This window comes from Pristis pectinata, chromosome 1 (assembly GCF_009764475.1).
Source record: "Pristis pectinata isolate sPriPec2 chromosome 1, sPriPec2.1.pri, whole genome shotgun sequence".
Lineage (NCBI taxonomy): Eukaryota > Metazoa > Chordata > Chondrichthyes > Rhinopristiformes > Pristidae > Pristis > Pristis pectinata.
This window is the reverse complement of record NC_067405.1, coordinates 32632430-32659795: the sequence shown is the minus strand read 5'-3', so window position 1 is coordinate 32659795 and position 27366 is coordinate 32632430. Positions and strand designations below refer to the sequence as shown.

At 38.4% G+C, this 27366-nt stretch overlaps 1 protein-coding gene across 1 annotated transcript; it reads right to left on the bottom strand.

Moving 5' to 3' along the window:
- Positions 1–1620: 1620 nt before the first annotated feature.
- On the bottom strand, positions 1621–27366 carry tmem37 (transmembrane protein 37). Its single transcript, XM_052018710.1, has 3 exons — positions 26539–27366; positions 17223–17303; positions 1621–5290 (listed from the first exon to the last, which is right to left on the bottom strand). Exons 1-3 carry the CDS (start codon positions 26557–26559, stop codon positions 4718–4720), a joined length of 675 nt encoding a protein of 224 aa, XP_051874670.1. The 5' UTR covers positions 26560–27366; the 3' UTR covers positions 1621–4717.

Below are 27366 nucleotides of genomic sequence, written 5' to 3'. Positions count from 1 at the left end.
TGTGTATAGTCTGGTTATATTACAGGGAAGATTGCACTGGAATGGATGCAAAGGAGGTTTAAAAAGGTTTTGCTATGACTTGGAAAATTGTAGCTGAGTGGTAAGATTGGGTTCTTGTGTTGTTTTCTTTGGAGCAGAGGAGGCTGAGGGGAGACTTAATTGATATGCCTAATTATGAGGTGCCAAGACAGAGTAAATGGAAAGAGGGGCGGCTATTTAAAAAAAAGGTTACATCCAGAGATAGTAGAATTGGATCTCGTTGACTGGAAAGGTAGTAGAGGCAGAAACACTCAAGTTTTAACTTGCAGAGCCATGACCTGCAGGGCTATGTACCAGATCTGGGAAGTGGAATTAGGCTGGCGAGCTCCTTTCTGACCAGCACAAACTAGATGGGCTAACAGACTCTTTCTGTGTCATACATTTTGTATGATTCCAATAACTAGAGAAACATTATGGGATTTTCACAATGCTTGATGATTTTTTTCTACAATGGAACTGTGAGAAGTAATTATTGCATAAATTAATTGTTGTTAATTAATAAACTAACATTCCTTATTTATTAAAATAGAATACCATCGCTAACTAAATTTCATCTTAAAAGTAAAAGCATAACTGCAAACAATGTTTATTGCAAGGTTGTAATAGAGAAAATGTTCCAAGTAAAATATTACACCAAATGATTCATAACAAATAAAGGCTTTCAATTTAAGTAACTATTAAATTCCAAAGTACAAGAAGATTCTCAGATGTGTATTTTCAACAAAAAACATTAAAACATTTTTTTGAACCTCTTCCATTACTATTACTAGATTTAAAAGCAAACTAAAAGATCAGCTGGAACTGATGAAATTCTATACAAAACATAATGTGGAGGCTTCCCTATTAGCTCAACTGTTCATGCCAAGTTAGTTTATTTCACCAAGATGGCTTCAACACATTGAGTAGAAATGGAGAAAAATCAGCTGGTTTTCCAGTAAAAAATTACTATACAGCAGCTCCACTGTAAGTTTACATGTGGAAATGTTGTTGAGAACAGGAGGGGGCTCAGTTGTGATTCCACCACTAACAATTAGCTTACCAGTACTCATTATCATGATCCCTGCATAAATAAAGCTACTGGAAGGAGCAATAATAACCGATGATATCATATTTTGGCAAAGAGTCAGCAAATGAAAGAAGAAACTAGACAAAAAAAAGACACAAATAATAGCATGTGACTAACCTTAAGAATGTCTAACCCAAATATTCAATTCACAATTAACAAACTAGAAAAGGAATTTCAGGATGGTCAACAGAACCACATTACACAATTTTAAAACATCAGGATTTGTTTTTGAAATATAGGCAATCAAAAATAGTTTATATTTTTTGATGTTTATGATAAAGAGAGCTGGTCCACACCGACAAATATAGACAGATCCTCAGCTCTCAAATAGTATAGCAACGAGAGGTGCAGATTTATACTGAAGGAAGCCCAAAGTGTTCAATGGTCTTGATGACAAGGCCTATTCATTTTAGGGGCTTCTTCTTTGTTGCCATTAATGCCAATAAGATCCTAGTCTATCCTAGTTTAAAAATAGATTTGTAAACAATAAGTTTATTTGCACCTACAAATATAATTATCAAATGCTTGAAAATATACAAAAATCAAAAGGGATCCTACTTAGGCTAAACAAAAAATACATTCTGCTTCCAATTTAAATGAACAGATCTCAATAAATAGCAGGAAAGCTCATATCACTTTCTATCATTTATGCACATTCAGCAATTTCAAGTTAGTTGTTTCTGAGATATGACACTCCACTGGTAGCTTTATAAAATTGGCATCTTGTAATCTGTCTCAACATTCATTGAGCGGTGTGGTGTATTTCTGTGGTAAAGTGAACTAAACTCACTGCACAAAATCTAGTCTATTTCAGTTTAAGTCTCTTTTTAATAACAATAAATGTTAATTACCATCAAACAATCTCATTAAGACTGAAAACTATTAAAAGAAGGTGCAGTTTCATTTCTTTGGGTATGAATTATTGAGGGAAATTTTTAAGAATGTACATTCTTTTAATGAATTTTTTCCTCTGTACTCCAGATTCAATCTTTACTCTCCACCACTCCCACCCCCAACCCTTTATTCCTTTTCTTGGTTTGACACTAAATTCACTCATTTTAATTTCTTTCACAGACCTTGCACTGTTTATTTCACATTCCTTCAATTTGCTTTTTTAAGGAGATATGCAGCTTATTTTCCGGATCACTTAGGCCCCAGATCCCCCAGTTATCTCACTACTGAATTAAATATTTAAAAGCAAAATGTGTAACAGTTGGTCTAAACACTGGAAATGTCTAAATAGCCCTGCTTCAGCATATTATGACACAATAAAATGGAATCTGCTAACAGGTTCTTGTTCAAAATAAACTCTGAAATTATATCTATAGTCTAATATCCATTAGTCTGAGAAGTGGTTGCACAACCATGCTGACATGACATATGAAAGGCATTTTAATATGCATTTTAATGAACAGAATTAAACATTACAGAGAGCCTAGTGATTTCTTTCAGTACTGACAAATGACTATATTCAAAACTGATAATACAGCACTTATAACATAATTGAAATCAGTGTTTTGTTGTTCAGGTTTTATCAGCTTGAATCTTAACAGAATCTGGGAAGAGGGCAAACAACACATCTAAGTTCAGCAGCATAATTTTAAAATTTATATTCAGAGAAAAAATTTTACAACAAACCTACAATACTGGAGGGAAAAATGTGAACATGGAACAACATTGCAGATTTACAAATCATTCACAAAATGCTACTAATACAAAGAAGTAATTTAATATATGCATCTTAATTCAGTATAGATGATAATTAACCCTAGCTAGACGGGGTATGGTCAGATCATTTTATATTAGGTTACAATGTCATTTTAATTTTAAAATAAATTGATGACAGAAAGTAGATCGCAAAGCACTCTTAAATTGGCTTGGCCTTGCTTAGTATATCTGATAAAATTGCTAAAACTTGTCTGAATGACACTAAGTTTTTCTCAAAAGACACCTCTCCCCTTTGCAAAAGTAATAACATTATAAAACACTCAAGCCATTCAAACCAAAATGAGTTTATAAATGCATAACATTTAGATATTTGGTTCATGACATTATAGTTCCCCACTACCCTACGAGAAAGATCTCAATATATCCTGTGAATGATCGATTTGAAACAGAAGCATTTATTTGTTGAGTATAGCATTATTGTAAAAGATTTGAATGTGATCTATTGCTTTTTGAAAACCATTGTGTAAAACTGAAATTTGATATGTTGGGCTGAATTAGTTTAGATTTTAGGCACTGTATAAACCAGGAAATGTAATTTACCAAATGTCTTTTTTTTCATATTAACCATTCCATGCTTAAAGTTTCCTTTATATTGTGTATCAATAATTCTGAAATGTGTGTGATCAAATCAAGAACATCTACAAGAATGTGTGAATAATACAAAATGCTTTTACTGTATAATGACAAGTTCAGTCTATATTTAGAGATATTGTTAAATTTGTCTTGCGTAGGTTTCAAACTACATTATTCAACTAATTCCATTAAACTCAATGCTTCAGTTTTATCCGTGTTATTCTGCATGATTTCTTATATAGTTATTTATCATTTTTCTTTTGCAAAATGAGCATCATTATAGTACTTTTGCAGTGCTACACAGCTGGCAGGGCGCCACATGGCACGATCTCATCAGAACATTGAGGCGCAAGCTGTTGATCGTAATATTGCTATCATATGGGGTGATTTCTTCTATGCCTCACTACTAGACACTGCATTGACAGCACAGAATGATAAAATGACTCTGTTCAGTATCAGCATTAAAGCTCTTAGATGACAGGTATAGTTTAGTGAAATTTAGAGGAAAAATATCTCTCTGTTCTATCCCAACAATGTGCCTCAACACAATTTCAGAGGAGCACCTGCACTGCATCAGTATCCATTCTTCTAATTCCCCTAGCCATCAGTCATTTCCAAAATTTCTCAGTGATTCAGTCAATTTAATGTCAACTCATGGACATTTTATGTTGTAAACCTATCCCCTAAAGGATTGGTTTAAGACTTTCCACATTAATTTTACTCAAAGCTCCTGCAGTCGAAGAAGAAGAACCTTTCATCCAGAAAGTCTGCGTTGGATTCAAATCCAAATCCCATGAAGGTAAAAACCACAATGTAGTAAACCATAGCGCTATTATTAATTCATCAAGGACGCTAGTCTTCAAATGCACTGTGCAGCTGTTTTTTTGAAGCCAAGATTTCTTAAAAAATCTAAGTTATTTTCTTTAGGTAAGGAAGTGCTGAAAATTTTCAAAGTATTATTTCAATATTAAGATAATAATACTTTGTCCCCACTTGCCTAGCCCTATTGCAGTACTGTCAAACAAATGGGTGCTTTAAAAAAATATGCAGTGTTTCAGGAAAAATTTTGGCAAGTCCATACCTTCCCCACACCTCACCTGGAAAGTAAATTTCTTTTTGTCTGATTTCTGTATCAAAATTATTGAAACACAAAACTCCACATTACAATACAAAATAGAGTAGGTAAAAAAAAAAGCAAAATGATCTGTTAATTTCACAAGGATACCGAACGAGCCAAAACTTAGATTCGCATTTTACATTGACAGACATGGGAACTCATTTATTTTTAAAGAAGTAAGGAAATTAGGATAATTATACATCTGTTAAACTATCCTTAGCTGAGGATGTCATGCTGTAAATTTGAAGACCACTAATACTGCTGAGGTAAAAAAGGCAAGTGGCAATGACTTCAAACCAGAACGCTAAACTGAAACCAGTGAACGTAATAAAGTTCCGTAACTGAATGACAAAGGTCAACATGCCAATAGATGTCATGAAGGAAGATAATAAAGTCAGTCCCGAGCCAAATGCCCACTTGCGCCTGGCGTAGGCATCTTGACAAAGCTGAGAAGTGATTAGCATCTCCAAACCAAATATTGCTAGTACCACAGCAAGACTTGCGGTGATCCTCGTGAAAACTAGGCCAGTGTATAAATCAACAATCTCAGCAACACTGATTTCAGTTGTACACTGAGCCTTGAGGTCAAGTTCTAAAGTGCAGAAATGCCAGAGTCCAAATATCTTCTTGTCTACAAACAGCCAATAATCATGGCACACAGAAATGGATGATAAAACAACTGCTATTGCTGTGCAGAGAATGATAAGACTCCTGATGAACACATATGGTATTGATCTTACAGTCTTGCTGCACAGGGGGCCCTGAACCTGTAATGAAATGTACATATTATTAAAGAAGGACATATTTTCATAATCCACATTCAATTAAATTTTAGTTTTTACTTTCACATAGAGAATAGGGTTCATTCAGCTTTCCACATGGAGCTTTACTTTCAGGTACTACAACTTGGAAAATGTTAATGGACTGGAGGTCCCAGACTGCATGATGGTAATTCACTTCTCAGACAGTTATAAAAACAATCCTTATGATAATAAATACAATTAAGTAGTTCAGATGTCATGATGATCCTTGATAGTAAAATAATGGACAAAAGCATATGCTTTTACATGCATTCACGTAGTGAATAACTATCTGAAACATAAAAGCTAGGGTTTCAGCCATGCAAGTTTCCTTTAACCAGCTTTATTATGCAGGGAATATTTAAACTTATTTTGGATAAAGTACATTAGTGTTAGAGAGTCACACTCTATATAATTCAGACACCCAGTTAACTCATGGATGAGAAAATGACCTAGCACCAGATGGCCCATCTGGAAACAGTAGCCAAGAGTCTGAGATAGTATTACTGGCTTTAAAATAAAATCCATTCTATAATCTTGGATATCCATTCAAACTCAACTTTATTGACAAGAAGTCCAACAAACCAAAGCACTGGGCTGCTCAGCAAATGGCGGTCAGAGAAGTCGAGGACGGATTACAGTTGGAGAAAGGTATGCCTGAGGTATAGGAGAGCTGAAGTAGGGGAGAAAGAAAACTACAAAGCCGCCTTATTTATGGGCTTGTCCTGGTCTGGATTCTTGTTTGGCTTAAGTATTTCCTTGGGGAGGCTGAGGGAATCTGAAATGCATATTTAAATAAGGGCTACATTTTGTGCCAGGTTCAAGTGTGCTAATAACACCCTGTCTGCACAAGAATGCATGCACAGGAGGTCATTTTGTTCCTTGAGTCTCTTCCACAAACTTATTCAATCTGAACTGTGCCTTTAAAATGCAGTGAGTATTTGGAGTTTTTTCATTTACCCACACACACTAACAAACTGCTCATAGTTTATTCTCTGTGGGGAAAGCAGCTTCCAGTTAGCATATTAACCACGTTTCATCTAGAAACCTTGTTATAAACATTATAGTGATTCTTGCTTAAACATAAGAGTATCTGCATTTTCAATTCTTTATGTGAAAAATATTACATTCTGAATTTTTGCAATATGGTTTTGACACACCAGGGATATTGTGTAAATGTGAATCAGTATGTCTGGATGGGCCTTGTTAAGGCTGAAGAATTATGCTGAGAACAATAGCAGCAGAAATATTGCTTAGGGGACCAGGTTTAGATGGATAGTACTGCCATGGTCCCACATTGCTGATAATGATATCATTACACCTAAGAATGAGTTTGAACCTCTATTTGGTTTGAGTGATGTGGAACTGACAGAAATGAGTTACTTTACTAGCTCATTGTTATACTCCTTTGAAAAAAATAAAGCTGTATGCATCCATGCTTTAGCTGAACTTGCTGTCTTTTAGATAATGATCATACTTTACTGTTGGAGGGAAATGACAAGACTATTGGTTCTGAAAATATTCAAGGTTCTGAAAAGATTAAATATGAAGTGTAAAGGTTTTGAGCTTTGCATAATTTATAGGAACAAAATTAGGTTATCTGGGCTCAGGTTTACTCTAGCATTCAATTAAATCATGGTCGATCCTCTACACTAACTCGGCTCCCCAAACTATCCCCGTATTCTATGATTCTCCATGTATTGAGAAACGTTCTGAATTCCTTTTTGAATAAAATCAACAAGGGAGTCTCTGCAGCCGCCTGGAATTGAGAAATCCAAAGTTCTCAATTCTCTGAAGGTGTAAAACTTTCCTCATTTTGGTCACAAATACTTGATATCTTTGCTGTCTTAGAGTGTACTCCCTAGTCAGAAGATACACCTCTTAAACACCAACTCTGTAAAAACACATTTTACATGTTTCAATGAGATCACTTATCATTCTTCTAAACTCTAAGGGATATTGGTCTGGACAACTCAATCTCTCTCATTGGACAACCCTGTGAAATCATTCCCAAATTCAGTCCAATTCTCTGCTTAAGAACAGATGGGAAATAAATAGAGACCATGATGTGATGTGATAGGCTTTGGGGAGACGGGGGTGTGGGGGGGGCAGCAAGAGCAATCAAGCTTTTAAACATCAAGCTCCAGAAAAATATTAGGCTCAGCAAGTCCAAAATGCCACAGCAACAGCTGGATAATAAACCTTATCAAATCTCAGGTCTGGATTTACTACTTGCACAAGGCATTTCTTTTATGATGTTTAAGTAGTCTCACTTCAAACTTTTCTAAATGGATCCAGCCCAAAAGGTATTAATTATTCACCAGGTCGGGGCTGTCAACAACATGGCCCATTATTACCTTTCTCTCATGTGTGAAAAAGTGGTCTGTAAACAAATAATCACGCAACCAGAAACACTGTGTTCACCTCACAATTTAAATGACTCATTGTGCTGACTAAAGGGGAATGATTGGCATAAACCTATGTTCTCCTCCCATGTTGCACAATATGTGATGCGCGCAACTACAGCTTAAAAATAATACGTTAGTGTTGGTGCACAAGGAGATTGCTATCATACCTGGACCACATCATGAGATTGAAACATGGAAATAACGAATTTCGAGGAAGGAAAATATCCGGTGCTGGCATTTGTGGCAAACTGACAGTTCTTTTTGCCTGGAAGCCGAGTAATTTGAGCTCCAAAGGAACATGATCAGCCAGCATATGCAGGGTTTTGACATCTCGTGGCTTGCTGTGCTAGCCAGGGTTGATTGTGTGGTTTCACAGTTTTAAAAGAAAGCCATGCCCACAAATGACCTGGGAAGTGTGAATTGTGATGGAATAGCAAGGGAACCATGGTATCTGGAAGTTGGACTGCTATGACCAACAGACTAAGGGGAGGGGCTCAGAAGGATGGAGAGGAGTGAAGGGAAAGGTGGAGGCTGAGGAACAGGCAGACTGAGGGGAAAAAAAAAAGCCAGGAAGGGGGATCTTAAGGATGGTGGGTGTTTAGGCAAGACCTCATGCCTGTGTCAATTTGCATACATATGTGGAGTGTATTTCACATATTACTAAGGCATGTTCTGCAGATCTTGGTCTCCAAATGTTTTGGACCTCCTTTTGACATTTGAACAAAACATTGCTTTATCAAGATAATGTGGCAGTTAACCAGCTATCCTGCAAATAATTCACTCATGGGCACCTTCCACTGCTCAGAAGTAGAAAAGAAGCAGATCATATTTGACCTCACATGGCTGGCTAAAAAGAATAGCTGTGCCTCTGTATTCCCAACTGAATGGACCTAAAACTTTCAATGCTATCTCAAATACTCCTTGTTCATTTGGAGCAGTCATAGGCAGGGAATCCCATGAGTTGGTAGAGATACTACACTTATTTCTTGATCCTTGAAGCATTTTACCTGATGTCCACTTGAAGGAGCACTTCAAAGAATTCCCCAACCATGACCCCATCCTTGGCAATGAGTGCCCTTTGACTTCATCCCAAAAAACATTCCATTAATATTAAATATTAATGTCTGCAAACTTTCCAATGAGCTGGAGTTTTATTTTCAGGAACTTACTTAACGTGTGCTTCCTGCTCCTGATTTCAGGAAATTGAACAATTGCTATGGCTATTGCAGTCAAAACTGGGGTTTTACACTCCATTGTTAAGCTTAAGGCAACAGAAGATAATCAAAATATTACAGCGCTTAAACATTATCTGTGGTCATTAGACTGTAGGGAAACAACTGCTTTAAAGGAGGACAGAAAAGCTGAAAGCAGCAGTTGTTTACTTGTTTTGTATGAGAATGTTTTAACCACAGGGGAATATAGTGCTTTTTCAGTAAATCAGTGCAGCTTAATGTAATAAGAGCTCTTGTCGTGAATTCAAGAGATTCCCAAATAATATTGCAATGGAACCTTCAACTGAAAGTTAATGTAAACGTTCTTTTTCCCTTTACTTCTTCAAGAGAGCAGTTGGGAAGTTGCTAGTAGGAAAATGGCAGGAAGTTTGAGATTTGTGCATTCATGCAGAGTAGCAAGTCACAAGGAAATTTTCATGGGAATGGGTCTGAAAGGTGTTTCTGAATGAAATGATATGATAACACTATCTCTCTGCTACTGCATCTGTATGGGATTTACCAGCTTAATTTTCAATGTGCTTCTTACAGCATGGATGATTGTGACAAAATACAGCTTTGACGAAGGAACATATATAGAATATCTAAGAAGTGAAAATCTGATGTGGGACCTCAACACTTTTCGAATGGCACAATTGATATTCTCTCTTGAGGAATGGACAAAATCAATTGGCCAATATAAATCTTTCATGATAATATTGGACACAAAAAGCAATAATGTAATATCCTAATTCCCATGGAGGTTTACATAAAAGCTCCATATTCTATTCAGGAGAGCCTCCTTTCATTTTCCTTTTCCATTCTTGAATTATATATAGCATTTCATGTCCATTTCTGCTCTGACTGAACGGTGTTTCAGGGTATACTTTCATTTAATTATAACTGAATATCTTGGAGTATATTTACATCTATTATTTGAAATATGTAATGATGGCACATACATTATTTTAAATTATACCAAACCCCCTTTGATCCCACATCTCCCTTCCCTGCCTCCACATTAAGACGTGGAATGTTAAGAGCAAGTCTCGTCTTTCCTTTTTTTGGGAAGCTAAAGTCATATGAAGCTCCAGTAACACGAAACTATATTAGATTCATGAAAGGCCATGGAAACACAAGATTAAAGTGGATTCAATACCAGAATGTTTCCTTGGAGTGTATCAGGCATTTACATGGCAGAGAAAAACATCAACTTGAAAACACAAGATGGACAAAAAGAAGTTACACTGAGAGAGGAGAAAAAACAGAGTTGCTGAAAGTAAGATCAAGTGAGGCCATTTCAAAATTTCAAACAGTATTACACAAGATCCAAAATATTTTTTTTGGCCTTAATTTTTACCAAGTAACAGAGAAATAATTTACTTATATAATTAACTATTTAGAAGATCAAAGGAAACTGCAATGGAATATTAATATAGGGAATGGGTTAAATTTTGACAGTTGGAAGTGGATGTCAATGAAATATGCAATATACTTTCTTTTAGTAGGCTCAGTGTTGTGGAAAAAGAGAGGTACATTGGATTTACAGGATGTTAAATATTCACTCAAATGGACAACACTGTAAACCTATACTTTGTCTCAAGAAGAAGAAAAGATAGATAAGATATCTTTATTAGTCACATGCACATCAAAACACACAGTGAAATGCATCTTTTGCGCAGAGTGTTCTGGGGGCAGCCCACAAGTGTCGCCACGCTTCCGGCACCAACATAGCATGCCCACAACTTCCTAAACCGCATGTCTTTGGAATGTGGGAGGAAACTGGAGCATCTGGAGGAAACCCACGCAGGCACACAGGGAGAACGTACAAACTCCTTACAGACAGCGGCTGGAATTGAACCCAGTTTGCTGGTGCCATAATAGCATTACGCTAACTGCTACACTACCGTGCCTGCTAAGAGTTTATGATGAGTCTATATTTAACATATGACCTCGGATGAAGTTGCGTGATTGGGCTCCACACACAGGATACTCAGGCTTTAAAGAAGGTATGCTACAGATTTGCATGATTATTGACCACTATAAAATATCAAGTTAGATTTGAAATATACAAGTTCTCCCCAGGTTACAACAGTGTTCTGTTCCTGAGAACTGCTTTTAACCTGAACAGTTTGCAAGTTGGAAATACGGTCACAAACTGAGTTCCCACAGGGCAGAAGATGCCTGCAGCCCTGCAGCAGCTGGCAAATTCATCTTAAAGATTTGTTAGTATGTATCAGCTGTACACAAGTCAGGTATTCATAAACTGGGGAGAACCCAGTTGTTCTCTTGTTAGAACAATGCACATTGTGGAATGATATCATAATTATTTAAAATTGTAAGCGTGGGTTAGAGGAGATAGAAAGAGAACTGTTTCCAGTGCTTCAGAACAAAACAAAATAGATTTGGGACTGAAAGGAAAAGATTTAAAGCAGAAGACAAGAGAAGCTTTTATGCTAAGCATTGTGAATTTACGTTTAGCTTTAGTGCTTGGCTTGCACAGGAACTATGAGGGGATGGTGTTGTGGAAATAATCCAGAAAATTTCCACCCCAGAGTATGAATATAGCGGGAAAATGGTTTTCATTGAACAGCCTTAACTTACAGATTAATATTTGATGTCTTACTGAAAACTTGGTTTTATGATGTGAAATTGTGGCAATTAGAAAATGATGTATAGTTGTGTCTATTCCACCCATCCCATGAAAAATACTCTACATCCAATCATTATTTGAGGTGATCCAAAATCACTCTATATTTTGGTATAGACCACTCTGGTCAGACCACAGTTGGAGTATTGTGTTCAGTTCTGGTCGCCTCATTATAGGAAGGATGTGGAAGCTTTAGAGAGAGTGCAGAGGAGATTTACCAGGATGTTGCCTGGATTGGAGAGCTTGTCTTATGAGGATAGGTTGAGCAAGCTAGGGCTTTTCTCTTTGGAAAGAAGGAGGATGAGAGGTGACTTGATAAAGGTGTACAAGATGATAAGAGGTATAGATCAGGTGGACAGTCAGAGACTTTTTCCCAGTGTGACAATGGCGAACACAAGGGGACATAATTTTAAGGTGATTGGAGGGAGGTATAAGGGGGATGTTAGGGGTAAGATTTTTATTTTACACAGAGAGTGGTGGGTGCATGGAACGCATCACCTGCAGAGGTTGTGGGGGCAGATACATTAGGGCCAATTAAGAGACTCTTAGATAGACACATGAATGATAGAGGGAGGGAAGGGTTAGACAGATTTTAGAGCAGGATAAAATGTCGGCACAACATTGTGGGCCAAAGGGCCTGTAGTGCACTGTAGTGTTCTATGTTCTATATTGGCTGCTGGTTCAGCTTTTTAAAAAAATCAGGTTCCAAAGGCTTTCTATATATTTGTTTTTATTTTTTTACAAACTATATGAAAAGGAAAAAAACTATACAAAATCCCAAGTGGTTCTATAGATATATTAAAAGTAAAAGGGTGGCTAGGGAAAGAGTAGGTCCCCTTAGAAATCAGCAGGTTCACCTATGTCTTGAGCTGCAGGAGATGGCTAAGATTTTTAATGAATATTTCTCCTCCATGTTTACTGAGGAGAAAATCATGGTTGCTCAAGAGCTAAGGGAACAAGTGAGATGTTTTGGAGAACATTCATCATCACAAGGAGGAGGTATTTGCAGCCTTACAGTTGCATTAGGTGGATAATCCCCAGGGCCTGACCCGAGTGCATCCTCAGACTTTGTAGGAGGCTAAGGAAGAAACTGCAGAGGCCCTTGCAGAGATACTTGCTTTATCGTTAGCTACTGGTGAAGTTCCCGAAGGCTTAAAGGTGGCTAATATCATTCTGTTGTTTAAGAAGGGTAGCAAGGACAAGCCAAGGAACTACAGGCTGGCCAGCCTGACCAGCCTGACATCAGTGGTGGGAAAGTTACTGCAGGGAATTCTGAGGGACAGGATCAACCAGCATTTGGATAGACAGAGTCTAATTAGGAGGAGTCAGCATGGCTTTGTGTGTGGGAAGTCGTGTTTGATGAATCTTTTAGAGTTTCTTTGAAGAGGTAACCAAAAGGATAGATGAGGGTAAGGCAGTGGATGTTGTCTATTTGGACTTTAGCAAGGCCTTCAACAAGGTCCTGCTTGGCAGGCTGGTCTGGAAGGTTAGGGCCCATGGAATCCAAGGACAGCTAGTTCGGTGGATTCAAAATTGGCTCGGAGGTAGGAAACAGAGGGTGGTGGTTGAAGGTTGTTTCTCGGAATGGAGACTGGTGACTAGTGGTATGCCACAGGGGTTGTTGTTAGAACCTTTGTTATTCATATTTATATAAATGATTTGGATGTGCAGGCACAAGGCTTGATCACCAAGTTTGCAGATGACATAAAATAGGTGGTGTTGTTGATAGTGAAGAAGGTTGTCGTAGGTTACAGGGGGATCGTTGATCAGTTGGGGAAGTGGGCTGAGGAGTGGCAAATGGATTCAATACAGATAAGTGTGAGGTGATGCATTTGTGAAAGTCAAACCAGAGTAGGACTCATACTATAAATGGTAGGGCACTAGGGAGTGTAATGGAACAGAGGGATCTAGGAATACAAGTGCATTAGTTTGTTGACAAGCGGTGTCACAGGTAGACAGGGTGGTGAGAAAGGCATTTAGCACACTGGCCTTCATCAGTCAGGGCATTGAGTATAGGAGTTGGAGCATTATGTTGCAGTTGTGTAAGTCATTGGTGAGGCCACACTTGGAGTACTGTGTACAGTTTGGTCACCCTGTTATAGGAAAGACATGGTTAAACTGGAAAGAGTGCAGAAAAGATTTACAAGGATGTTGCCAGGACTAGAGGGCCTGAGTTATCGGGAGAGGTTGGCCAGGTTAGGTCTTTTTTACTTGAACATAAGAGAATGAGGGGCGATCTTAAAGAAGTACTTAAAATTATGAGAGGCATAGATAAGGTGGACGGTAACAGTCTTTTCCCCAGGGTAAGGGAGTCCAAAACTAGGGGCCATAGATTTAGGGTGAGAGGGGAAAGATTTTAAAACAGACCTGAGGGGCAACTTTTTCACGCAGAGGGTGATGAGTATATGGAATGAGCTGCCAGAGGAAGTGATTGAGGCAGGTATAATCGTATTTTTTTTTAAAAGCACTTGGATATGTACATGGAGGGGAGGGGCCTGGAGAGATATGGGCCAAATGCAGGAAATTGGGACTAGATAGGTGGACAACATGGTCAGCATGGACTCGTTGGTCCCAAGATCTGTATCCATGCTATATTGCTCTATGATTCGATATGGAAGTTTATCCATATAGGTCTACCTTCATTCATAATATCTAATTAATCCTAATAACCCATGAGCCCATCATTCACAATATTTTGAACAGATGATTCCTTCCTGAGAGGCAGCATTGTCTATGACATCACTTCCAGCATGACATAATAGTTTGTACAGGTTTCAGTTGCGGATTAGCCTAAATTGATTTGGCAAAAGGATGTTATTGTTTTTGGGTTAACCAATATTTTGCTCCCAAAATTATTTTAATTTTATTAGGTTCAAAAAATAATTGCAGCTCTTCTAATAAAATAATAAGCAATTGTGTGCAGGAGCCTCTCTGTCAGTGCTATTGGAGCATTTAGTTTTTATATACACTGAAGTCAAGTTTTTAATAAGTGTCAGAGTTATTTGGATCATAGGATAAGAATATCTTATGGAAGCTTAACGGAATATTGTATGGCTTGTGATATTTAGCTGATATGTGTTTAAAAGATCCAGTTTTAGGGATGATTTACTTTTCTCACTGATTGCTTCTTGGCCTCTTTTTGTTAGGTTTCCAGTGAGAATATTTAAGAGGAAGCTATGCACTCTATCTCAATATTAATTAAACTTGAACAACATCCAGGATAGTGTTTCCAACCAATCTGTTTTGGCAACAGCAAAAGGAGCCTCTAGGCTGAAGCTTTTCTCCTCTTAAATTAGTGTTACTTTGGAATAGCTTCAATAGTTGTGATGAATAAGTTAAATATGAATAAAGATTAAGTACCTTGTTAAGTCATCACCCAGTAGTGTACAGAGGCACCATTGCTATATCAGGAGGTTATCTCCAGTAAAGAACTAAAAGATGCCAGGCAAAGTTAAAATTGAAACAGAAATTTCTGGTTTCAAAGATAATTTGGATGTTTCATTCATGGTCAGGATAACTTACACAAAGTAGCCTAATATCTAAACTTAATCCTCACGTGGATGTTTAAGCCAATATTAATACCTTTTTGTGACAGGTTGCTCTAATAACTTGTAATTTAGCCATAAAGATTGAACTAATTAAATTGTTTAAAGAATGATGTAATGATAGCTTTCTTGTGACACAGTGTTATTTAAACTTCTTCATATAAAAACTCATTAGCAAGCAATAATACCCACAGGACTCTTTCACACAGTTTGTAATTAGCCTGATAGTTTGGTAATGATATTGCTTTATTGGTTAATAATTAAGAAATTACAACTTGCAATCACTGACTTTCCCTGGCACTGATACCAACCACCTTCATGCTGTAACCCCACTGCCCCTGCAAATCACCAGTCCCAATGCATGTTCACTGATTCTCCATCATAATGACTGATCTGTTTCCAATGACCTTCTGTTCAATATTCCAGTCACTGATCATCCACTCAGATTATGGAAATCCCCTTGAAATCTGGCCTCCTGACCAAGGCAACAATCAATAACCTGCTCCCCTCTTCTCCCGTCCTGCAACTACCAACATCATCAGGCTCCAGTAGGAGCAGCAATTCCAAACCATAACCATGACTTTCCTTCACAATCACCAATTCTCATGACTCGCTTAATTCCACTTAGGTTTTCTCTAGCACCAACATATCCCTTATCCCAATTTCACTCTCCTTGACATCTCACCCCACACCCCATCCCCTTGTCTTCTCAATCTCAATCACAATCACAAACAGCCCAAAAAGCTTACCCGCCTCTCCCACCACAGTCTCCAGTTAATAAGGTAGCATTATCTCTCCATGCCTCCTTCTTCTACACAACTTGAAGCATCTTTGATTTCTAAGTTTTCCTGGTTCTTATCAAACAATAACTCAATTTATCTCCCCACAGTTGAAACCTAACTTACTGAGAGTACTTTCAGTTTTTGTTTTAAAGGCTTGCATGCCCTGAAGTTAAAACTCCACAGTCAGAAACAGTAATTCTCGGAAATCCTGCCCATTAAATATCCTGGCCATTATTCCACTAAATTTGTTGGGAAAATAAATAAATACAATTTACAGAATACTGAGCACAAGCAAATCTACACTGAACCTACAGTATATCAAGTTAAGTTTTATTTAATCATGGACATCACACAAACACATAAGAATTAATTTTACCCTTATCTGATATTAAAAAACCTCACTTTACTTGCTCATTGACTCCTTTGTGTAATTGTCATTTGCTAGGGTAATTTCAGAAATAGATATACATATTTTTTATATAATAAAAACAGAAAATGCTGGAAACATTTCACTTGCTACCAATGCTGGCCAACCCACTGAGTTTTTCCAGTATTTCCTGTCATATTATTTCTAAATTTACTTATTTTTATTTCAGATTTCCAGCATCTGCAGTTATTTTGGTTTTCATATTTCTTCCATTGTTCTGATTTGTGTGTGTGAGCATATCTGAAATGGAAAAGCATTGTATGGGCCAAAAGGTCTTGTTTAAACTAGTTCTGTCATTAAGGTACCTATTTGCAAAATATTAATCTTAGTATTGAACAATAAATGTCTTTGGGGGGAAAATAGAACACATTCAGAAATGTTATTGATTGCAGTAAACTTTGACAAGATGTGTTTTTCTTCTCAAATGGTGTTTCCAGTAGGTGGCACAATTCGATGCAGAAAAACAGCACACTAGCAAATTACTAAGATGCTGCAATTATTCTCAATAGCAAGTGTAAAATGTACAAAGCAAGGCCTTGAAAATTATACTGAAAATCAATTTTTCAATTACATGTGTGAGTCACAATTAGAATGTGTTTTATTGGCTGTGGACCAATGATACCAATTAATTAACTTTAAAATATATTTTTACAAATCAGCATTTCCAAAAAGTAATTCTTCATCAATTGAAAAGGGAAAATTGGGATTGCAAGATACATTTCTGGTAGGAGTTTTGTTATGTCTCTAAATATGTCATCCAGTTGTCTCCCCAGTATCCGTACCCATTATGTCCCTGTTGTGAACTGACCGCAATATGAGATTTGGTAATTTGTGCCTTAAAAAATTTTAAACAAATCCAGGATTTAAAAAAAAACTTACCTTAAGCAAGTTTTCATTTTGTTTATTCACAGACATCTTCACCTTTGTTAGTGTATGCTTGTCATGTGTTCCATCATTAGTCTGCAAAGGTATAAATCTGAAGGATAATCTTAGCTCATTATTTGACTTATGTTGTACTTTGTCATCGATACCCAAGGTACCCCTCCTCATCTGCAACTTTCATTTAAATTCCAAGCCCTGTGAAGCCTACACAAGTTTCAACAGAAGGATTTCCAATTGCTAAGTGGATCATAGTCTATTTGTCAGCTTATCGTTTCAGTTCAAGTTGTGTAACAGGTTTCGAAATAGACAATTGTCTCGAATAATCTAAAAACAATGCACTGATCATATATTATCCATTAACTTACAAACTCTAATACTGACATCAGATTTACTCAGTATCCTTTAGCTCCAGTTGCAGAGTGCTTGATTCTTTTCAACCACTTCCTGTGGAAACTTCAAAACTTGCAAGATGTTTGTTGACTAACCACATCAGTAACATTGTTGCTTCAATAAATTTGAATATCAGTGCTGCAATCAATATTTTGGTTCCAGTCAAGATACCCATCATTATTATGTTTAACATTTCAATATCTAACGCATGATAAAGGAGTCCATTTGTGCCAAGAATCTTAATTTGAAAACCTGTATGCTTTACCTTATCACCATGGCCACTCCATTTTAAATCTTTTATAAGGTGGAGTGATTCACTTGGGTAAAGGCCTACATTAACATTGGTGTTGGTGTGATAAAAAATGTTACATAATCGTATCAATGCAAGAACTTTTAAAGAAAGTAATTACAACTTAATCAAAATTAATTTGATCTGTTTGAAACATCATTCAGAAATTTAATTAGCTATGTGGTAAAGTTCTTGTGGATAACTAATCAATGTTGGTAAATAATCCAAATTACTATTAGATTAGTAAGCACATTTGTGCTAAATATTCATCTGAAACAGTAGTCAACTGACATAGTTGAATTTAATTTTTTTTCCATCAAATGCTTTTTCAATCTTTACAAGTTGCAGTGCCTTTCGTTCAATATCCAATCACAGATGAGTAATAATTTTGATTTAAAGAAAAGAGCACAACACATCATGATGGAAAAGAGTGCATAATTGATTCCGCCAAACATTATTAATTCATTAGAACATTATTGAAACTGCAAATTTCTTGTGCTCCTTATATAGTAGCATATAACAAATTGTCTTGTGCTTTCCGACACACTGAGATCTGTAACAAGCTTGGCAGACATTCATCATCTTTATTCTTCATCCATGTTCCTTTTCAGGGGAAAAATACTGAAGTGCTTGGGTTTATTCATGTCAGTCCTATGTTGATGCACGTTGAAGAGTGGAGTTTGCTATGCATGACCCAGAGGCCACTGCCATTGGCTGCCTCAGCCTATTGCTAAGGGAATGTTTCTCAGTGACAGTGCATGGGGCTTTTCTCAGGAGTGCAGGGCATGGAGATGGGTTGTGAGGTTGGGGAGAGAAGGTATTGAGGGGTGAGAACAGAGGGCCAGAAGGAAGTGAGAGGGAGGGTTGCCCATTTCAGGGAAGGAAGGGTGTAGGTGAAGGAGATGCTGTAAGGGTTGGAGATAGATCAGAGGAAGGGAAAGACTAAAGAAGCAACTAAAGGACAGGGAGAACTGAGAGTGACAGGGACCAAGGGGAGAATGAATGGAATTGTCCGAGTCTGCGTGTGCATGGCATACATGCTGACAGGCACTCTGTGCATCTCTATGCACTTATGGATATTAATATTCATGTAGCACAGTCTGGTCACCAATCGCCTTGGTCCCCTTGTCACTGGATCAACAGCTCCCTCTGCCAAGTCTGTGTGGTAGCTGGTATGCAGCAGCTGTCCCATGGTAAATAAAAGTTTCGCAAAGACAATTTCTGCTCTTCAAATATGAAGATCGGGACCTAGAATGTCAGGACTCTCATGTACAATCCCAACAGGAACAAGACTTAAATGCTGCTCCACTATCATAATCCAGCAACTCAGATGCTTTGACAATGGCATCACTGCCCTGAGTAAGACATAATGGGCAGGAGATGGTCAGCTCAAAAAACTAGGCAATGGGTGTACCTTCTTCTGGAAGGGCAAACTGGAAGAAAAGTATTATCTTCAAGGGGTGAACTTTGCCATGGGAAAGGCCTCAATGGGAAAGATGTAGAGAGCATCCTTCCCCTAGCTAAGAGTCCAGAATTAGGGATCAACGTCTCAAAATAAGGATAGGTCATTTGGCCTGAGATGAGGAGAAATTTCTTGGCTCAGTGGGTGGTGAATCTTTGGAATTCTCTACCTTAGATGGCTGTGAAGGCTCAGTCATTATTGATCATTGCTTTGATTGCAATTTTGATTTCTGGATATTGGAGGAATCAAGGAATGTCGATAGGGTGGGAAATTGATGTCAAGATAGAAGATCAGCCATGAATTATTGAATGGCACAGCAGTCTCGAGAGGCTGATTGGCCTATCCATATTGCTGGTTCTTGTATGTTATCACTATATATATGCCTCTAATATAAATCTAGTCATCTCTTCTTATGCAAGATTTCACTTTCTGCTTAAAGGGTATTATCTAGGTCTGTTAGCTGCTAAGGAATGTTGGTGGTTTGCTGTTATCCCTAAAGACTGTGTCATGTAATTATATCTTGTTACATGTTTGCAGTTCAGTTGAAGCCCCACTGTCACAAATAAAGGTTGTATTTACCCAAAGTTCTATTTTTAAGCAAGCAACATTCTGCACTTGAGACCAGCTCAGAAGAACCCACCATACACTAGTTTTGATTTTTGAATACATCTTTCATCACTGTTCTTCTCCCAGACCACATTCCTTCTCATTACTATCTCGCTCCTGGAGCAGTAAAAACTTTCCTCTTTAATGAAGAGTGCTCCCAATAGTTCTCAAACCCTGTAACTCAAACTTTCACCAACACAATTTATATCATACAGAATCCATTATGCTTCTTCAAAGGAATTGAAAATACTTGAGTTGGAATATTTTAAAAAGGCAAGGAAAGGGTGAAGTGGGCAATTAATTAATAAATCTTACAGAATGGGCTAGGTAGACTGCCAATGTAAATTAAAACACATCCCTAATTTCTTGGATTATACCAGCTATGACAATTTATGGGGCCTAGACTTTTCAACATTACATCCAAAATGAGACAAGCTGTCATCAATTTATTTTGTAAATATATTTTAAACACCAGAACCCATTGTTAATTGCTAAAAAAAAATCTTTATTGCAGAAGAACACTAAATAACATGCCAGCTGAGTAGAAACTTTTGGAGCAGACCAGTTTGACATCTTTGAACAACTTTTAAGCTGGTACAAAATGATGAAGGACATTTGCCCATAAATTTCTGGAGGTGTTTTGCTTCACAAAATAGGGTTGGGATCAACTTCTAGGAATAGCATTAATGAGTTAAATGTGAGTGACAAAAACAAATATTGCCTTTTGTTGTAGTGAATTAAGAAAAAAAAAGTTTATCCAAATGTACAAGATCAAGCAGAAACAGAGAAAGGAAGCAGATGTTTGGTGTGTGGATACTGATAAATCCTGCAATTTTCCCTCAGGGTCCAATGGAAAAGCAAACATTTTACACAAGGTCAAATTTGTGTCTACGAGCATAACAAAAGGGAAATTCTGAAGCATCAGCACAACATTAATAGCACTTGGAAGCATGGATCTGACTTTTATTTAACTTTGTCACTCAACAAGCCTCCCAAGTTGCTAGGATAAAGAGTAGTCTATTAATTATTGATTCCAATTTTCCAGATCAACAACATTTAATACCATCGTACCAGTGATGTTAAAAGTGCTCAGAAATTATCAGGAACTGAGGAATAAATTCTTTTTTAACATAATACAAAATAATATTTTATATTTATAATTACAGTGAACTTGCTTAATGGTATAGGTGTGGCTGCCTTATGTTATCTAGGAAAGTGGCTCAAACGTTTCCTTCACAGACTAGTAGGTGAAGCCAAGCCCCACGTTCTAAAATCTGCTGCTGTGAAAATGTTGAAGTCCCAGCTTAGCTCTGTGATGTCCCAGGACCATCCCCTTCAAAGCTGCCAACTTCCATGACCTCCTCCCTCTCCTCATTGCTGCTCAAAGTAGCTCTGACCCATTATGTCCTTCATATTTTAAAAGTGGTAAATGATTTTTTTAAAAAATATGAATAGATGAAGAATATAAACAAATAAAAGGGACCTTAGTTCTAAAAATAGCTGTGGGTTAGATGGTGGCACTGCAGTTAACTTACTGTATCAGTAATCTAGATATCTGGACTTACAATAAAGAAACCCAGTTTTAAATCCAACCATGGCAGCAGTGAAATTTAAATTGAGATTAATTATCTGGGATTTCGAAATTAAAAAAAAACTAGTCTTAATGATTAGAACCACAAAAATTAATTGGATTGTCATAAAAACTCAACTGATTTATTAATATTCTTTACGGGAGGAAACCTGCCTCCCTTACCTGATCTGGCCCAACTCCAGACCTACCCAATTTAGGTGACTCTTAAATACCCTCTGAAATGGCCTAGCAAGCCACTTGGTTGTACTTTTACCACTACGTATAATGAGGGAAACAATAAAACTGGATGGACTATTGGCATGAATGGAATACCTTCACCAGAAGGACTGCAGCAGCTTAAAGCAGCAGTTCACCAGCACCTTCTCCAGGGCAATTAGGGTTGGGCATTAAATGCTGGCCTTGCTAGTGACCAAAATCCTCGAAAAATTGACTAAATAAAAGTAAAATAATCACATCAATCCCCAAGACACCAAGATAAAAATGCCAGAATACCATACAATTGAAAAAGGATCAGATAAACATTATTTAATCATCAGTCAGTAGTCCGAATGGTATTTCATGACATAACACACCTTTTGTTTACAAAGCTCTTATTTTTCTTCTGTTCACAATGTGCAAGGAAAAGAAAATGTTGCATTCTATAAAAGTTCATGGAAAAATATAATTTGGTCCTCTCCCTCATCAATACTAGTCACTTTCCATGTACCAATACAAACAAAAGCAGAAGTTAACAAACATATTTGTTCAACAAGTGTCCCTGTGGTTTGTCAATTTACATAATCTTAAAGGCAACACAAAATGTGCTATCAAAAATTGTGAGTTATAAGGTTATGGATTCTCCCTACAGAATATTTTCATATATTCTTTCTAAGTTTTTCTCAGAGTTTGAAGTCACTTAGGGGTCATAAACACAATCTCGCAGTTGTAACTACACATCATCTTTGACATAGTAAAATGAAGTAAAAAAAAAGATGCTTCATGGAGACATTTGACATTGAGACAAAAAGCATAAACAGAGCCAGCAGAGATTACCACAAGTTAAATAAGTAAAAGTTCTACAGAATATCATTTCATGAGTCATCAACAACTGTATGAATTGTACCACAATTTATCATTTGGAAATCTACTTACAAGGGTTTCCCTTTAAATTTTATATTTTTCTATACAAGATATACAGCACAATTGTAAATTTTAAATAATTGACAGACATTTTAACAGCAATTACACATTGCAACTCCTAGAGGTTAATGATCCATCCTCACTGTAAGCAGTCAATGGAACCAAATTTTAGAAGCTAGGCACAGCAGGCAAATGCTACTACACTTTTTTTTGTAGTTCCAGCAGCCAGAGCAGCAGAGGGGAGGGGCAAGCATCTCTCTCTCTCTCTCACTCACTCACTCACTCACTCACACACACAGACACACACACACACACACAGGTAGAGCAGTGGGAATGACACCCAATGCAGTGGTGTACACCTCTTGCATGATGTGGGAAGTCAGGAAGACCTCCAGTGTCCCTGCTGACTACATCTCCGAGAAGTGCATCTGGCTGCAGCTCCTTACAGACTGTGTTCAGGAACTGGAGCTGGAGATGGATGGCGTTTGGATCATTCGGGAGACAGGGGGTTCATAGACAGGAGTTACATCAAGGTAGTCACACCTAATTTGCGGAAGGCAGGTAGCTGAGTGATTGTCAGGAGAGAGAAAGGGAATAGGCAGTCAGTGCGGGGTACCCCTGTGGTCATACCCCTCAATAATAAGTATATAATTTTAGATACTGATGTGGGGGGGGGTGTAAAATTACCTACTGGGGAAAGCTGGTCAGGTCTTGGGCACTGAGTTTGGCTCAGAAGGGAAGTGGGGAGAAGAGGCAAGCGGTAGTGATAGGGGATTCATTGATTAGGGGAGCAGACAGGAGGTTCTCTGGTTGAGAATGAGACTCTCGGATGGTATGTTGCCTCTCAGGTGCCAGGCTCAGAGATGTCTCGAATCGAGTCCATAGCATTCTTGATGGGGAAGGGGAGCAGCCAGAGGTCGTGGTACATGTTGGTACCAATGACATAGGCAGGAAAAATGATGAGGTCCTGCAAAATGAATTCAGGGAGTTAGTTGCCGAGTTAAAAGTCACGATCTCCAGGATGGTGATCTCAGAACTGCTGCCATGTCACATGCTAGTGAGGGAAGAAATAGGAAGATACTGCAGTTTAACATGTGGCTAAGCAGATGGTGCAGGAGGGAGGGCTTCAGATGTTCAGATCATTGGGCTCTCTTCCAGAGCAGGTGGGACCTATACAAATGGGACAGTTTGTACCTGAACTAGAGGGGGACCAATATCCTTGTTGGAAGGTTTGCTAGTGCTGCTTGGGGGGGGGGGGGGGGGGGGGGGAACCAGAGTGGCAGGACAGCAAGTGGAGGGGCTGTGGGGAAAGTAGATGTTAAGACTACAAACAAAGATGGAAACCGAAAGCTTGAGCGTGGTGGTGGGACTAGTGTTCTGGGTTGTCTATTTCAATGCAAGGAGTATTGTGGGTAAGGCAGATGAACTTAGAGCGTGGATCCATACGTGGAATAATGATGTTGTAGCCATTAGTGAGACTTGGTTGCAGGAGGGGCAGGACTGGCAGCTCAATGTTCTGGGGTTCTGTTGTTTTAGACATGATAGAGAGGGAGCTAATAAAAGGGGAGGGGTGGCATTACTCATCAGGGAAAATGTCATGGCAGTGTTCAGAGAGGACATACTGGATGGCTCGACTACCGAGGCAATTTGGGTGGAACTGACGACCACGTTAATGGGACTATGTTATAGACCTCCCAATAGTCAGTGAGATTTAGAGGAGCAAGTTTGTAGAGAGATAGCAGACAGTTGCAGGAAATATAAAGTTATGATAGTAGGTGATTTTAACTTTCCACATATTGACTGGGACTCCCATACTGTAAAAGGGCTGGATGGGATCCAGTTTGACAAATGTGTTCAGGAAAGTTTCCTTAATCAATATGTAGAGGTCCCAACTAGAGAGAATACGATACTGGCTCTCCTCTTAGGGAATGAGACAGGGCAGGTGACAGAAGTGAGTGCAGGGGAACGCTTTGGATCTAGTGATCATAATTCCACTAGTTTTGAGATGATTATGGAAAAGGATAGGACTGGTCCCAGGGTTAAGATTCTAAACTAGAGGAAGGCCAATTTTCTTGGCATCAGAAGGGTTCTGGCAGGCGTGGATTGGGATAGGTGGTTTTCTGGCAAAGAGATGCTTGGTAAGGGAGGTCTTCAAGAGTGAAATATTGAGAGTACAGAATCTGTATGTTCCTGTTAGGATAAAAGGCAAGGCTAACAAGTTTAGGGAACCTTGGTTATCAAGGCCCTGGTAAAGAAAAAGAAAGAGGTGCATATCAGGTATAGGCAGTTAGGATCTAATAAGGTGCTTGAGAAGTATATAAAATCCAAGAGAACACTTGAGAGAGAGAGATCAGGAGGGCAAAAAGAGGACATGAGGTTGCTCTGACAGACAAGTTGTAAGAGAATCCCAAGGGTTTCTATAGCTATAGTAAGATCAAAAGGATAGCAAGGACAAAATTGGTCCTCTTGAAGATCAGCGTGGTCATCTATGCGTGGAGCCAAAAGAGATGGGGGAGATTTTAAATGGATTTTTTGCATCTGCATTTACTTGGGAGTCAGACAGTCTGTAGAACTGAGGAAAAAGAGTAGTGAGGTCATGGACCCTATCCAGATTAGAGAAGAGGCTTTTCCCCTCAGGTTGGGTGAGAGTAGAACTAGATGTCATAGGTTTAGGGTGAAAGGTGAAATATTTAAGGGGAACCTGAGGGGGAACTAATTCACTCAGAGGGTGGTGCGAGTGTGGAATGAGCTGCCAGCGGAAGTGGTGGACGTGCGTTCAGTTGTAACACTTAAGAGAAGTTTGGATAGATATGGAGGGTTCTGGTCTCGGTGCAGGTAGATGGGACTAGACAGAAAACCATGCCAGCATGGACTAGATAGGCCTCTTTCTGTGCTGTAGTGCTCTATGACATTATTCAGTTGCTAACGGAGGACAATTTTTTTGGCAAGAGTATCATCCCTCCTTCAGATCAGATTGATAATTTTCTCAAATTCTTAATTGGTCAATCATTATAAGGGGCTTCATTCATATATTGGTTAGGGTGGTGATTATTGAACACAGTGAGAGCTGACACCAATAACTGGGTACAAAGCAAAATACATAAGTTTACTGTCATATTAGAGTGTTACATAATGACGTGTAGCCTTTTTGACCGAAATTGTTAGGGGTGTATCTTGCAAGAGACTGTTTTCTTTATAAAATTTATTCCTCTGAAGAACTCAGATTTATTTACACTATTTACTAGTAAATTGAGAAGTAATATCTAAAATCAGAGTAACAGTGTAAACTCGGTAGTTGTAATTAGGTCTATTGATAGCTTGCTGGGTCAGAGCTCTGATAAAACTGTTGAGGATAATTTAAATCAAACTACCAGATCCTCTTGAAAACAATATCCCCAACTCACCCTTACTTTTGTCATTTAGCGGGTGGTAAAAGATGTGGTATACAAGAGTCTGTAGATGCTGGAATCTGGAACAATAAACAATCTGCTGGAGGAAATGTCCACAATTCGTTTCGACCTGCTGCGTTCCTCCAGCAGATTGTTTATGATAAGAGATATGGTGCCGGAAAAGCAAACTGATTTTATTCTCTGGTCAGTACAGGCCAATCAACACTTCTAAACATCAAAAGCAATTATCTTGTGCTTTAAGAGACAATAGCGTATGGACTTTATCCACCTTCTAGCCTTTCTCTCGTTTTCCCCCGTCTGTCTTGCATGTAATTTCGAGCCAGCCTTCATGAAGTGGAGCTTTGCCCGAATACGAACCCAAAATACTTCTACAATACTAGATTCATACGTCAAGCACGTTTACCATTTTGCAAGACTGTAAAAAAACAAGACAAGATTGAGTATACCTGCAACAGGTCAGCCTTCATGTTTGGAGTGGAGAGACAGCCTGGGACAGGGGATGCGAAGTTTCAGCACACAGAAAGTTCAACAGTCTCGGACCGGGTTTTATGACTAATGAGCTGCGGTCGGGAGAGGAAGGGACATTTTGAAGCTTCCTTTTTTGCTGACATGACTGAAAACAAAACAGGCGTTTCCCAGCTCATTGCGAAACCGAAAGCGAATGGCTCCAGTGCTTTCTGGTTAATGGTGACCCGGTGAGAATGGGCCAAATCCAGAGGCAAAAGATGCTGCAATCTGGAGCAAAAAGACAAACTGCTGCAAGAAGTCTGCGGGTCAGGCAGTCTCGATCCGAAACGTCGACCAGCCCTCTACCACCATTGAACTGCTCCAGTTTAATTTAAATGAGCAGCATTAGACAACAATATCTGCTCACTGACGCACTGGAAAACCTACGTGATTTCCCACATGGTTGAGATTAATGAGTTAGCGATGTGCTTCCGGTCAACAAATTGAAATGTCCCATGTCAATCCTAACAACCACCACCACCAAAGAAATGTACTTTGCAAACAGGTGTTGAGAAATTGCCCGGAGACAGTTACGTCCAGGGTGCTCCAACTCAATGCTTGGTGGGATAGCCGAGACGGAGTTCCACAGTGATAGCAAGAGTCCAGATGTTGCAACTAACTTCAGAGTGAGACCACCTTGTGGGGAGGATGTCAAAAGAAGAACGCGTTCGGCTACATTGCGTTTGAAAATTTAAACATATTTTTTTGAGGAGGGGGGCGGAATAGTCCTCGCCACTGGCCTGGTAAAACAAAAACCTGCTCATAAA